At 50.6% G+C, this 14949-nt stretch overlaps 1 protein-coding gene across 1 annotated transcript in view; it reads left to right on the top strand.

Annotated features, from left to right (window-relative positions):
- The window catches only part of LOC124721632 (glutaryl-CoA dehydrogenase, mitochondrial-like), a 160329-nt gene that overhangs the window by 11912 nt on the left and 133468 nt on the right, over positions 1-14949 (top strand). The window contains exon 2 of the mRNA XM_047246692.1: positions 301-330. Coding sequence (XP_047102648.1) covers positions 301-330 — 30 coding nt within the window. The remainder of the gene's footprint in view (positions 1-300; positions 331-14949) is intronic.

Here is a 14949-nt window from a genome sequence, read left to right as displayed (position 1 = left end):
AGTTTAAAATGATGTGCTGCACATATTGCTTTCTTCTGCGACACTTTTTTCAGCATCTGTCAGGGAACAGTCCTGTAGAGTATTATTCAAACATACTAGGTTATGGAAAATAGAACTCGTATGTTATGTCTATGAAATTTGTTTTGTTTTAGTAGGTGCTGTTATAAAAGAGAATGTAAATGATGTCCAGTAAGCATTTCCCAAGAACTGATTTTCTAACGTTAAATGTATCTAGTGTGATATTATTTATTTTATATGACTTTATTTTTCCTTAAGACAAAATTTATTCTGTATCATCAGTCCTCTCATCTGAACGAAGCCAAACTAAAGGTAATGACAAACTTATAATATTTGCTTCTCACAGTGTAACAGTTCTCCAATTTCCTCAATGTACCCCCACATACAGGTCTTGTAGATTTCATATTCATATATATTCAAAAATAAATTATCCATCTGGTATCTAGATGAAGGAGATGAAATTGTTACGGCTGTGTTAAGGTTTACACTTGCAAACACTCTTTATTCTGTATTCACTCGATAGACACATGGTGAGTAAGAAGTACAGAATCACACAGTCCAAGAGTAGTCCGGTTATGAGGCAGTAGTTGTCACCACAAGACGACTGGCATAAAATGCATATCTTACATAGCAACAGTGGGAACTGGCATTCCTGGCAGAGCGCCCGCTTATGCCAAGCAGGTCAGCCACTGGATCCTGCCAGGTGATGCAACAGTTGCCTCAAGGCTTCTTTCCAGTGTTCATCTTGTGGCAACCGCTCACAGCAGCATCGGCAATGCAGGCGGCAGGCATCAAGTATGGATTGATTTCAGACAGTTCTGATAACTGCATCTCACTGTCCGAGTCGGTTACATCACCCTCTCCCCCCATCCCAAAGGTGGCACATAGGACACAGTGGCAGAAGCAGCCCCTTCAGTGCCAACTGTGATAAGTTGTTGGCAGGGCAATTATTGGTACGGGGGTGTGAGGGCCCCTTGTGGGGCTGAGTCCGAGGTAGGCTGCATGTCTATGTTGACAATCCCAGGACTGTCAATAGCAGTGGTAGTGCATGGAGCAGCCAGCGGAGATAGACCCACCTCTGCTGGAACTGGAACGGAGACAGACTGTAGTGCCTGAGTGCAGTCTATGAGCGCTTGGGCACTGAGGGGCTAGCTGGTGCAAGGCAGACCTGGTGGATGAAGAAGAGTCAGGAGAGGGTGAGGCGACATGACGTCCATGGCTGAAGACGCCAACTGTGGCAATATGGAGCGTAGTTGATTCTGTTGGCACTGCCAGAGAAGGAACCCAGAATGAACAGCGAACAATCACGCCCAAACCGAGATGCCAAGCTGGAACCGGCGACAGGCGTGAGGCACGGGAGCCAAGATCCTAGAGGAGACAGCAGTGTAAGGAGAGTCCACAGCAGCTGACTATGCAATAACTTAGCAGGGTTCTTAGGGCCTCATCTGTAGAAGCAAAGTGTACCATGGCCGACATCTTCTCCTTGAAACCTGTACCCTCTGTTCCATCTCACTGTTGGATTGCAGGTTGAATGGGGCAGTGAGCAAGTGTGTGATCCCTTGGTGCTCACAAAAACAGTGAACTATGTAGAGGCAAACTGGGGACCGTTGTCTGGATCAGTGGTTGATAGGAGACTCTCAGTTGCGAAGATGTGAAACGGGGCCCGAATGACATTTGCTGACGTAGTAGAGGGGAGTGTTGGATACAAGGAAACTTGGAGAATGAGTTGAGCACAATGGGCCACATCCATCATAAAAGAGCTGGCAAAGTCAATGTGAAGACAATCCCAAGAGCGGAGCCAGGGCAGAAAAACCTTGAAAAAAGGAGGGGGGGTGGGGGGGGGGGAAGTGAGCTAGCTGCTTGCAGGCATACGTGGTACAGGATCAAACTGATATTGGTTTCGGTGGCCATCCACTAGGCATGCCAAAGGGCCAGCTACTTCATACAGGAAACAGCCCAGTGACTGGGACGTAGGAGATCCAGGACCTTTGAGTGCAGGGCTGGCCGAATAATGACTTTAGAGACCAGTCTTGTTCTGTCTGGAGGAGGAGAACACCATTACAGAAGGAGAGCTAGGATGGAGGGCGAAGTATGTCTCCAGCATGCCATGGGTGTCATTGGGCAATCTTTCAGGTCAACCATGCCAGTTCCACTAGACAACAGAGTGTTGGGTCCACCCATGTCTGAGCCGCACATTGAGGGGAACTCCTGAAAGGTCAACAAAGTCTAGTTGAAAAATAATGAACAATGGCTTCCTGAATGTCAAACTCGGGGTCCGGGCCATCCGGCAAATGAGGCAGACCCTTGGTATTTGCATGGCAACCAGAAGGTTTGTCGAGAAAGTTGTACGTGTATGTGGGTGGAAACATTGCCCATTACTTAAGCCTTTGTGCAAGTTTGTCCAGGAGTTTCGACTGAGTACCAAACAACCTGAATAATAGCTTGTGGTCCATGATAAATTGAAACTTCACACTGTACAGACAGTTATCAACATTTCACTGTGTAGACAATATCCATAAGAAGTTGCGCTTAGCTTGGCTTAGAGATTTAAAAAGGAAAGCAGTGGGATGTTCAGAGCCATTGGGGTCTGGGCGTGAGAGCACCATGCCAAGTCTATGCTGTGGGGCATCAGTGTCAAAGAGAAGGGCTTTCCCGATGAGTACGGGATGAGGCATGGTGCAAATTGCAGAGCCTGTTTTAGTGCAAGAAATGCTGCCTCGCACACAGGTGACCACATAAAGTGAGCAACCATAATAGCAAATCTTCCCCAGAAAGCAGTGTAGTTCTTCCAGAGTTGGGGGTGGGGCATGTTATCGATGGCTGCACATGGTCTCTGGTCATACAGATGTTTTGTTTGCAGAGTAGGAAGCCAAAGTACTCCACTGAGGGCTGGAAAAGCTTACACTTACTGAGGTTACATTTCAGGCCTTTGGACTATAAGTGAGAAAATGAGTAGTGCAAATTCTGGAGGTGCTTGGTGCCTGTCACATTGGTGTCATCTAAATAACTGCCACATGGGGGAATGCTCTGAATCAGTTGTTCCAAATAGCACTGAAAAAGAGCTTGGGCACTAGTGATTTCAAATGGAGGCCAGTTATATCTGTACAAGTCAAAGGTCACAGGAATCTGTGTGTAACAGCAGCCGTAAATGTGTGCCTGACAGATCAGTCTTTTTGTTACAGTCTCTGTTCTGTAGTTTGGAGAACAGATCCTCTGGACATGGAATTGGAAAAGAATCTACTATCGTCTAGTTGTCCATAGCCTTAAAATCACCACACAGACTGAGACAGTCATCTGGTTTTTTGACAATGAAGGGGGGTGAAGCCCACTGACTGGAAGAAACTTTGACAGCCACATCAAGGGTGATCAACCTGTCCAGTTCCATCTTCACTGTGTCCTGGAGAATGTGAGGAATCGGGGGCATCAGTGCAGAACATGGGGCCAAACATGGCTTCAGTTGAAGGTGTACCTCGACTGATACTGCCTGACCCAAACATGGAGCAAACGGTTTCGAAAATGAGGTCATCAAATATTGAATACCTTAAAACAGAATATTCAGGGAGACTAAACACACATTCTCAGAAGTGGAAAACCCAGATTACTTGAAGGCATTAACCCAAAAACGTTTTCCGCTGTGCCAAAACAAACCATCAAAAATGGAAGCATGCTGGACACATTTTTATATGAGACTTCTGTTGAAAACCCACAGCCACAGGCCATGACCTTACTCTGAAATGGTTACAGATGTGCCAGCATCTACCTGGAAAGGTACCACCTGACCCATCACATGCTGCATGAGTAGGAGCTTGAAGGGTTTCCCTGATGCCAGGCTAAGACAGTGCCAATGGTGTGAATGGAGTCAGCTGGAAAAGATGATACTGTGTGCGTGGCCACGTCACTAATCCACTGTGCAGGCACGACATGGCACATGGAAGCAATGTCACCGTGAATGACATGGCAAAACTGATAGCCAACTGGTGTAGGCAGCACACGTGCAAATGCCAGTAGAAATACTGAGGACATGAGCGAAGATGGCACTGCCCCATGTGCCTGCCAGGCATGGAAGGAGACACAACCTCCAAAAAGGAACTATTAGTGGGAACAATTGATGTGTCATTGTGCAACTCAGAATGACTGTGAGGCACAAGTTGTTTACTCAGAATTCCAGGGTGTGCTCCAGTTTTCCTGGTGCATGCTTGCGACATGTGTACTGCTGGCCTGGCCTTCACAGCCAGTGTAGTAAAAAGAGATTCCCCTGTACAGTCCACTCACTACTCCAGTTAGAAAGCTCTATAGCGATTTTAAGAATTTCGTCCAAGGAAGGATCTGCATGGTGCATAGTTTGTGTGCACACTTATAAATATCCAGTTTAAATTGAAATAGAGGCTCCCTAATCATAGAATCAGCATACAATCTTCGACAAGCATTTCCTGAGCAGGTGAAAATATGACGACGATTAAGGCTGTGAAGCTTAATGACTCAATATTGCACGTGCCATTCAAGACTGACTTCCGTAGTGGTCTGACAACAAAGTGCAAATATTGGGAAATGACAAAGTATCAGGGTTTGCTGTAGGAGACAACTTGTGGAGCAAAGCTAACACAGCTTGGTAGGAACATGGAAGAAAAATAAACTTATCACTTTCGACTGGTGTTGATCATTTACACCACAAAATGGTGGTTGAGGTGCTGTAAATATGTGTCCCACAGCTCAACGCCATCCACAAAGGAAGGAAACGGAGGAACAGCTGCAGGTGAGGCATCTCGTGACAGACAACGCTGACAACTGTTGTTGTAAAACCAACTGCTGATGCTGTTGCTCCACTAATTGCCTGTCCAACTGTCGCTGAACCTGTTGTTGTGCCAGTCACTGGTGTAGCAATTTTGGGTCCATATTTTAGTGTAATTGAAGCTCAACAGGTCCGGAAAATACTAGTTGTCACTGTTGGGGTTTACACTCACTAACACTCTATTCCATATTCACTGGACAGACAAGTGGTAAAGAAGTATTACATAATCACATAGTCCATGAGTAGTCTGGGTGTGAGGCGGTAATTGTCATCACACAGCGGCTGGCGTAATAGGCAGATCATATAGCGCCAATGGGAAGTGCGGTACCCAGTGGAGCATCTGCTTATATCAGGCAGGTCAGCCACAGGACTCCACCAGGTGATCCGATGATTGCCCTGAGAGCATGGCTTCTTTCTGCCAGTTGTATTGTGGTGGCCACTCACAGCTTGCAGTGCCATCTCACTGTACAAGTTGGTTATGACAAGGTGCATGCATGAAAGCTATTTTGATCAGCTGGCGATTAAAATTACAAAACCATGAAAATGGCCTGCGACAAACAACAGATTGGCATGAAATTTACTACTTTCTTGAATACACAAATAATGAGCATATTGGCACAAACACATAAAGTAGGTAGCAAATTAATTATACAGCAGTTTTCTCATTGGGAAATCACAGTTTCATGTTTGTTATTTGTAAGAATACTTTGTTAGGACATGTATAAGAAGGAGAAATGTCTTCCAGAATGTGTCAGATTTCAATAGTGGAACTATTGTGGCCTATGAAGACTGTGGTTCATGGTTCCTCGGTATTGTCACATAATCAGAATTGAGTCCAAATTCAAAAGCAGGACTGCCAAAGAAGGGCAACACTTAGCACTGAATGCACGTTTATTACAGACACCAATTTAAATATTTATCAAATGACTTGCCGGCAGCACATACACAAAAATTGTCATTACAATGCAAAGGAATATACATACAGATATATTTAAAATAATGAACTAGTGAATAAAATATTTCTTATACATGCAAGTGGTCAATGTGATATGATACACAGAAATATGACATGTATTATGTGAGACTAGAAGCTATTGGTTACACATCGATGTCCAGGTCTTGGATCCACTTCATAGCTCGAGGTGGGGCTTCTATGAAGTCCTCTTCTGATCCACTGAATTTCCTGGTAGGGCATGTTGTGACAGTGCCACGAGATTTAAAAGTGCCCCTACGTCAGTACGCGAACACGGCGATAGAGGCGCTCCGCAGCTCGGCTGAGCGCGGGAGCGCCACCTAGCTATGAACAGCGCCGGCCGCATGTCGCGGCACAGCAGTTGAGTGATAGATACGGAGTTGGTAGCATGAAACTCACTATTGTTTCTACGTTTGTATATCCACGCAAATTATTAGTGAATTAAAGGTTATAACACTTTTTGGCGACGAGGATGGGATATTTTTTTTCCTGCGTTGGGGAATTGTGCGTTCGTGTCTGGGCAGACATGGAACAGCTTCTGCAAGCGCTCATTGAACAACAAACACAGCTAATGGCTGCTATTCAGGCGTTGTCGATGTCGCTTACTCATCGTCTGGCTTCCTCTTCTCCGCCTCCGTTCCCTCCTTACGACGAGGCCGCTGAAGACTGGGAGGATTATGATAAGCATTTGCGGCAACACTTCTTAGCTTTCGGCGTTGTCGACGCTCCTATGTGTAAGTCGTTATTTCTATCTTGGATTTCCCCGTGGATCTATCAGCTGCTATCTCAGTTAGCCCCTCTGCGGGAACCTGCCTCTCTGTCCTTCCAAGAAATGTGTGACTTATTGTCTAACTATTACCGAAAAAACACCCACGTCGTTGCCGCCCGCGTGGCGTTCTGCCGGTGTTGCAAACAGCCCCATCAATCTTACCGGGCTTGGGCGGCGGAACTACACGGTCTGAGTAGGAAATGTCAGTTTGTCACGGACACGCATCATGAGTCTTATGCTGATTTAATGGTTAGGGATCCTATTGTACGGCTTGCTCCTGATAAAGAAGTTTGGCAACGCGCCTTACAACTGCCAAACCCGTTGTTGTCGGAAGTTCTAAGCATTGCTCAATCTTTTGAAGTGTCTCACGCTGCTGGTGCGCAAATAGACGCGTGGTGTGATGTAGGCACTATACAGACCACTTTCGACACGGACAGTTTGCCTGTTTCCCAGGGGACCGACAATGTGGCGGCGGTTCACTCACGTCAACAACGTCGCGTTGGGCCGCCGCGCTCGCAGCGAAAACAGCAGCCACAGAAGCAGGTTCGTTCCGCACTTCCTTCTTGTCCACGCTGTTTCGTACAGCATGACAGGGCCGCGTGTCCAAAACGTTAGGCCACGTGTAATTCATGTAGGAAAAAAGGCCACATTGCTTCTGTGTGTCAGTCCCCTCAAGTTCCTGTCGACGAGGACGAGGCATCGGACATGGATGTTAACTGTGTGCTTTCTCAAACAAATAAGTTGTTTGTTACTGTTCGTGTTCTGGATAAAGACACTCGCATGCAAGTGGACACTGGCTCTGCAGTAACTCTCATTAATTCTCGCACGTATTTGGAGTTGGGCTCCCCTCCCTTGTCTCCAGTTACACGAAATCTGAGAACTTATAATAAACAGAAAATTCCTATCGTTCGGCCCCTCACGTTTTATGTGGTGGATCATGCGGGCACTGAAAATCTGTTCGGTTATGATGCTTTCCAGTTGTTTGGGTTCTCCATTGATGATGATGTGCACCTCATATCTGAGGATATTCCGTATCAACAGCTGGATGGATTGTGTTCTGAATTCTCGTCCGTGTTCTCTGCTGGTCTGTGTCGTGCCAAGGATTTTGAAGCTCACATTACTCTTAAACCTACAGCTCGCCCTAAGTTTTTCCGGGCACGCCCTATTCCGATGGCGTTGCGTGCACCTGTCAAGGCTGAGATAGACAGGTTAACAGCTTCAGGGATTCTCCTTCCTGTTACCTCCAGCGAATGGGCGTCGCCAATTGTGGTGGTTTCTAAACCAAACGGGAGTCTGCGATTGTGTGGCGATTTTAAAGCCACTGTCAACGCTCAGAGCCTCATTGACACTTATCCTCTTCCCCGTCCAGAGGAGTTATTTACCAAGCCCGCTGGGGGCCAGTTCTTTTCCAAACTTGACTTATCGGAGGTGTACCATCAGTTGCCGTTGGATGCGTCTTCCAAGGAATTTCTAGTCATCAACACTCCTTGTGGGTTGTATCAGTACCAGCGGTTACCATTTGGCGTCGCTAGCGCGCCGGCCATTTTTCAGTGGTTTTTGGAACAGCTCACGGCTGCTGTTCCTGGCTGCATCAACTACCTGGATGACATTGTTGTCACGGGGGCCTCCACTGAGGAGCACCTTCGCAATTTGCGTTCGTTATTTCGGGTTCTTCATTCGGCCGGGTTGAAGTGCAATCTGGACAAGTCACAGTTCTTCCAACACTCCATTGTGTATCTTGGTTTCCACTTGTCCCGTGAGGGTATACGTCCTCTACGTCAGCACGTTGTGGCCATTACCGCTCTACCCCGGCTGTCTACGGCGGTGGCTCATCCTCTGCATCAGCTGTTATGCAAAAACGTTCCTTTCTGTTGGTCCGACGAGTGTGGGCAGGCGTTTGTCCACCTGAAGGCTCATTTGCAGTCGGCGCCTTGTCTTGCCACATTCCGTCTGGGTCAGCACTTGGTTCTGGCGACTGACGCGTCACAGTATGGCCTAGGGGCTGTTCTCGCCCATCGGTATGAGGATGGGTTGGAACGACCCATCGCCTATGCTTCCAAGACCCTCAACGATGCCCAACGGTGTTACTCTCAAATCGAAAAGGAGGCGCTCGCTATCATTTATGCTCTAAAAAAGTTCAGCGTTTTTTTGTATGGTTCTAAGTTTCACCTCATCACCGACCACAAGCCGCTGGTCTCTCTGTTCAGCCCCTCGGCGTCGCTTCCGGATAAGGCAGCTCACCGCCTGCAATGTTGGGCCTTATACTTGTCTCGTTTTCACTATGAGATTCACTATCGCCCCACGGCTCAGCACGCCAACGCTGACGCGTTGTCGCGTTGCCGATGGGCCCCGACCCGGTTTTCGATCGAGATCAACTACTCTGTTTCCACGTTGATGAGGAAGAACGTCGTGCGGTTGAGGGTTTTCCGCTTACAGGTTCGCAGGTCGCGTCGGCTACTGCGCGGGACCCGGTCCTGCGTCAGGTGATCAGTTTTGTTCAACGGGGTTGGCCAGACAGGACCAAGGGCCGGGCTTCGGATGCCCTTCGCAACTACCATGCCTTGCGCCTTCGTCTGTCTGTTCGTGAGCGTGTTGTTCTTCTGGCCACGGATGGCGCATCTCCACGGGTCGTTGTGCCAGCTTCTCTTCGCAAAGATGTTCTCAAACTATTGTATGAAGGCCATTGGGGGATTTCTCGGACTAAGTCCCTGGCCCGCAGGCATGTTTATTGGCCCGGTATCGATTCGGACATCACGTATATGGTCGTTGCATGTGGTCAGTGTGCTCAACAACTGGCTGCACCCCTTACAATGCCCTCTCCGTGGCCTGATCCGGCGCAGCCATGGGAACGGGTGCACGCTGACTTTGCCGGCCCCTTCCTCGGCACTTACTGGCTACTGTTGATTGGCGCCTTCTCGAAGTTCCCGTTTGTTGTTCGATGTCCGTCGCCCACCACTGCGGCGACAACGCTGGCTTTGTCCAAAATCTTTGCGCTAGAAGGTCTGCCATCCACGCTTGTCACGGACAATGGCTCTCAGTTCTCTTCGCAGGCCTTCCGTGATTTTTGTACTGGACAAGGGATTCATCATGTTACGGCACCGCCCTTCCATCCCCAATTGAGTGGGGAGGTTGAGCGCCTTGTCCGCACTTTCAAAAGCCAGATGAAGAAATTCCTTACTGATTTTTCTACCGATGACGCTCTGTTGCAATTTCTGAGTTCGTATCGCTTCACGCCTCTGGGTGATCGCAGCCCTGCTGAACTCTTGCATGGCCGCCAACCGCGCACTCTACTGCACCTGCTTCACCCTGTCAGGCCTAGTACTGTCCCCCCTGCGGTTCCGGGGTAAGAATAGGCCCGAGGTATTCCTGCCTGTCGTAAGAGGCAACTAAAAGGAGTTTCAACCGTTTCGGCCTTCCATGTGATGGTCCCCCTTGGGGTTTGACCTCCATTTTTCAAAATTCTACAGAAGTACGAGCCTTTTGGGGAAGGACGCCTTACGTGGTGTACCACTGGTCCTCAGTGCACTAAGACCTTGGCACTCAGCATTGTACCGGCGTTGTAACCATACCCACTATTCCTCAAATTGGGCCTAAACGCCTGATGGGTTGTACAAGTTACGCCCATAGTGCATCCCCATCTGCACCTACGATCATGATGGATTTTCCATGGCACCAGAAATCCAGCACGGTAGCCAGCCCGTTGTGGTGGGGTCGTCATGTACCCTCTAGGTTGTAGCCCCCTGACAACATAGGGATCGTACTGCCGATACCTGAGCTGCACCCTCCCCACGTTGGCCAAGGAGTAGATGCCCGTCTCCTTGGGGCATCAGGACTCCCGGCAACGGTCATCCTGCCAGGTGGCACTTGCTGAGGCTGGGTGGTGCCCCTGGGGAGAGCCCCTGGTCGGAGTGGTTGGTATCGGGGCGGACGTTTCGCAGATGAAACGCCAACACGTATCAGGTCGCTCTGTGGCCGAGTCTTTCAAAAGGAAAGGTACTGTTTCTAGTTCTGGTTCTCCTGCCCTTTCCCCCTTGGCCACTCCTTGGGAGGAGGGACAGGCCCGCCGGCTTGGGGCGAAGTACTTCCCCTGCTATTTGGTCTGTTCTCGAACCGATGGGGGGACGTTCGCCACCTCCAAGCCCATGTTCTTTGTTCAGCACATTGAGGACATCTTCGGGGAAATCGAGGCTCTCAGTAAGATGCGTTCGTTGTCCGTTCTTATAAAGACCACCTCCGCCACACAGTCTGCACCCTCCCCACGTTGGCCAAGGAGTAGATGCCCGTCTCCTTGGGGCATCAGGACTCCCGGCAACGGTCATCCTGCCAGGTGGCACTTGCTGAGGCTGGGTGGTGCCCCTGGGGAGAGCCCCTGGTCGGAGTGGTTGGTATCGGGGCGGACGTTTCGCAGATGAAACGCCAACACGTATCAGGTCGCTCTGTGGCCGAGTCTTTCAAAAGGAAAGGTACTGTTTCTAGTTCTGGTTCTCCTGCCCTTTCCCCCTTGGCCACTCCTTGGGAGGAGGGACAGGCCCGCCGGCTTGGGGCGAAGTACTTCCCCTGCTATTTGGTCTGTTCTCGAACCGATGGGGGGACGTTCGCCACCTCCAAGCCCATGTTCTTTGTTCAGCACATTGAGGACATCTTCGGGGAAATCGAGGCTCTCAGTAAGATGCGTTCGTTGTCCGTTCTTATAAAGACCACCTCCGCCACACAGTCGGCGGCGCTCCAGGCGTGCGACCGCCTAGGGGACATCCCAGTGTCCATTGTCCCGCATCTGGCACTAAATAGGACGCAGGGGGTTATTTTTCATCGGGATCTCCTGCTGCAACCTGATGAGGAGCTCAGGGCCAACCTGGAGTGCCGAGGCGTGCATTTCGTCCAGCGAGTCCAGCGCGGCCCCAAAGACCGTTGCATCGACACCGGGGCCTTTATCCTCGCCTTCGAGGGGGATGTTCTTCCGGAGAAGGTAAAGGTGATGTGCTACCGGTGCGACGTGCGACCTTACGTCCCGCCTCCTATGCACTGTTTCCGGTGTTTGCGCTTTGGGCACATGTCGTCACGGTGTGAGGCTGAGCCCCTTTGTGGCGATTGTGGACTTCCTCTTTGTGAGGAACATACATGCACCCCGCCACCTCGGTGCGTTAATTGTCCTGGCATCCACTCGCCTAGATCCTCAGACTGCCCCGCATATCAGAAGGAGAAGAAGGTACAAGAACTCAAAACAGTGGATCGGCTCTCTTATTCTGAGGCCAGGAAGAAGTATGACCGCCTCCATCCCGTGTCGTTGACCACTTCGTTTGCCTCAGTTGTGTCCACTCCTTCCGCGGTATCCTCACACCTATCCTGTCCCCCCTCCGCCTCCTCCCCCCATCCGGGGTCTCTGCCTCCGCCTCCCAAATCCCTCCCTTCCAAATCCTCCTCCCCCGTGGCCCCCACCCCCTCTGCCCCAGTGGCCACCCTTCCTCCTCCTCCTCCCCCCCCGCCGCCTGAGAAGCGATCCTCTTCTCAGGCGTCCATCGGGGAAATGTTCCGGACCCCAGCTTCCGAGGTCCGGTATTCCAAAACGGACCCCGCGCGTGAGGACCTTCTTCGGGTCCAGCCCACTGTCCCTGTGCCTCCTCGGACTTCCAAGAAGGCCTCCAAGAAGAAGTCTCTATCCCCCTCTCCACCCCGGCGCGTTTCGTCTGACGCTCCATCCACGAGTCACCGCTCCTGGCCGTCCTCAGTTTCGCCGGGACACTCTGCTGGCAGGCACTCAGCTGGCCTCTCGTCGGCAAATGATGCTGCCCCTCCTACACAACCAGGGACAGCGGCCGCAGCTGGCGATGACTCGATGGAACAGGATCCGCCTCCCGCCGGTTGTAGCGTTGTTCCCTCGAAACCTGGCCTTCCGCGGCCGTCGAGGTCACCAGCTCTTCCCCCGTCTCGTTCCCCCTCTTTTTTGACTAGCAATGGCCTTGTTACATTGGAACATAAGAGGTATTCGATCTAATTGGGAGGAATTACAACTGCTCCTCCGCCTGCACTGTCCGCTCGTCCTTGGTCTCCAGGAAACCAAGTTGCGCCCGACTGACCGTATTGCCTTTACCCACTATACCTCGGAGCGGTATGGCCTCACCCCTGTGGACGGTATCCTAGCTCATGGTGGGGTCATGTTGCTCGTTCGGGATGATGTCTATTACCATCCCATCCCATTGACCACCCCACTCCAAGCAATAGCTGTCCGTATTACTCTTTCTGCTTTTACTTTTTCAGTTTGTGCCATCTACACTCCATCGTCATCTGCTGTTAGTCGGGCTGACATGATGCACCTGATCGTTCAGCTTCCCCCGCCGTTTTTATTGTTTGGCGACTTCAATGCCCATCATACCCTTTGGGGCTCTCCTCCATCCTGTCAAAGAGGCTCACTCTTGGCGGATGTCTTCAACCATCTCAATCTTGTCTGCCTCAATACTGGCGCCCCGACTTTCCTCTCGGACTCTACTCATACCTACTCCCACTTGGACCTCTTGATCTGTTCTACCACTCTTGCCCGTCGGTTCGAGTGGTATGTCCTTTCTGACACCTATTCGAGCGACCACTTCCCCTGTGTCGTTCGTCTCCTGCACCACACCGCATCCCCATTTCCCTCGAGCTGGAACATACCGAAAGCTGACTGGGGACTTTACTCCTCCCTGGCGACCTTTCCGGACCACGATTTTCTCAGTTGTGACAGTCAGGTCGCATACCTCACGGCTGTTATCATCAATGCTGCCGAATGTTCCATTCCTCGTACTACCTCTTCTTAATGTCGCGTTTCCGTCCCCTGGTGGAACGAGGCTTGTAGAGACGCTATCCGTGCTCGACGACGTGCTTTACACACCTTTCGCTGCCATCCTACGTTGGCGAATTGTATTGGATACAAACGACTCCGAGCGCAATGCCGTAGAGTCATCAAAGACAGCAAAAAAGCTTGTTGGGCCTCTTTCACCAGCTCCTTTAACAGTTTTACTCCCTCTTCTGTCGTATGGAGTGGCCTGCGCCGGCTGTCGGGCATTAAGGCCCACTCCTCGGTACGTGGCCTGACCTCAGGTAATGAGGTCCTCGTTGATCCTGTGGCTGTCTCCAACGCCTTCGGCCGGTTTTTCGCGGAGGTTTCAAGCTCCGCCCATTACTACCCTGCCTCCCTTCCCAGGAAAGAGGCAGAAGAGGCTCGGCGACCTTCCTTCCACTCGCTGAATCTGGAAACTTATAATGCCCCCTTTACTATGCGGGAACTCGAATGTGCGCTTGCACTGTCCCAGTCCTCTGCTCCGGGGCCAGATGCCATTCACGTTCAGATGCTGGCACACCTTTCTCCGGCGGGCAAAAGCTTCCTTCTTCATACCTACAATCGCGTCTGGACCGAAGGTCAGGTCCCCATGCGTTGGCGTGACGCCGTCGTTGTTCCCATATCCAAACCCGGGAAGGATAGACACCTTCCTTCTAGTTACCGCCCCATTTCTCTTACAAGCTGTGTCTGTAAGGTGATGGAGCGCATGGTTCATGCCCGGTTAGTTTGGATTCTTGAATCTCGACGGCTACTTACCAATGTCCAATGCGGCTTTTGTCGCCGCCGCTCCGCTGTTGACCACCTTGTGACCTTGTCGACATTCATCATGAACAACTTTTTGCAAAGGCGCCAAACGGTAGCCGTGTTCTTCGATTTGGAGAAGGCTTATGATACCTGTTGGCGAGGAGGTATCCTCCGCACTATGCACAGGTGGGGCCTACGCGGTCGCTTGCCCCTTTTTATTGATTCCTTTTTAACGGATCGAAAGTTTAGGGTACGTGTGGGTTCCGTATTGTCCGGCGTCTTCCTCCAGGAGAACGGAGTGCCTCAGGGCTCCGACTTGAGCGTAGCCCTTTTTGCCATCGCGATCAATCCAATTATGGATTGCATTCCACCTAATGTCTCAGGCTCTCTCTTTGTCGATGACTTCGCGATCTACTGCAGTGCCCAGAGAACATGCCTCCTGGAGCGCTGCCTTCAGCGTTGTCTAGACAGCCTATACTCATGGAGCGTGGCAAATGGCTTCTGGTTCTCTGAAGAGAAGACGGTTTGTATCAACTTTTGGCGATATAAAGCGTTCCTTCCGCCATCCTTACATCTCGGTCCCGTTGTTCTCCCATTCGTGGAAACAACTAAGTTTCTAGGGCTCACGTTGGACAGGAAACTGTGTTGGTCTCCGCATGTCTCTTATTTGGCGGCCCGTTGTACACGTTCCCTTAATGTCCTCAGAGTTCTTAGTGGTTCATCTTGGGGAGCGGATCGCACTGTCCTGCTTCGCTTGTATCGGTCCATAGTCCGATCGAAGCTGGATTATGGGAGCTTCGTCTACTCGTCTGCTCGGCCATCCCTCTTACGCCGTCTCAACTCCA

This window comes from Schistocerca piceifrons, chromosome X (assembly GCF_021461385.2).
Source record: "Schistocerca piceifrons isolate TAMUIC-IGC-003096 chromosome X, iqSchPice1.1, whole genome shotgun sequence".
In the NCBI taxonomy this organism is placed as follows: domain Eukaryota; kingdom Metazoa; phylum Arthropoda; class Insecta; order Orthoptera; family Acrididae; genus Schistocerca; species Schistocerca piceifrons.
The sequence above is the reverse complement of the archived record's forward strand: the minus strand, read 5'-3'. Positions and strand labels throughout refer to the sequence as shown.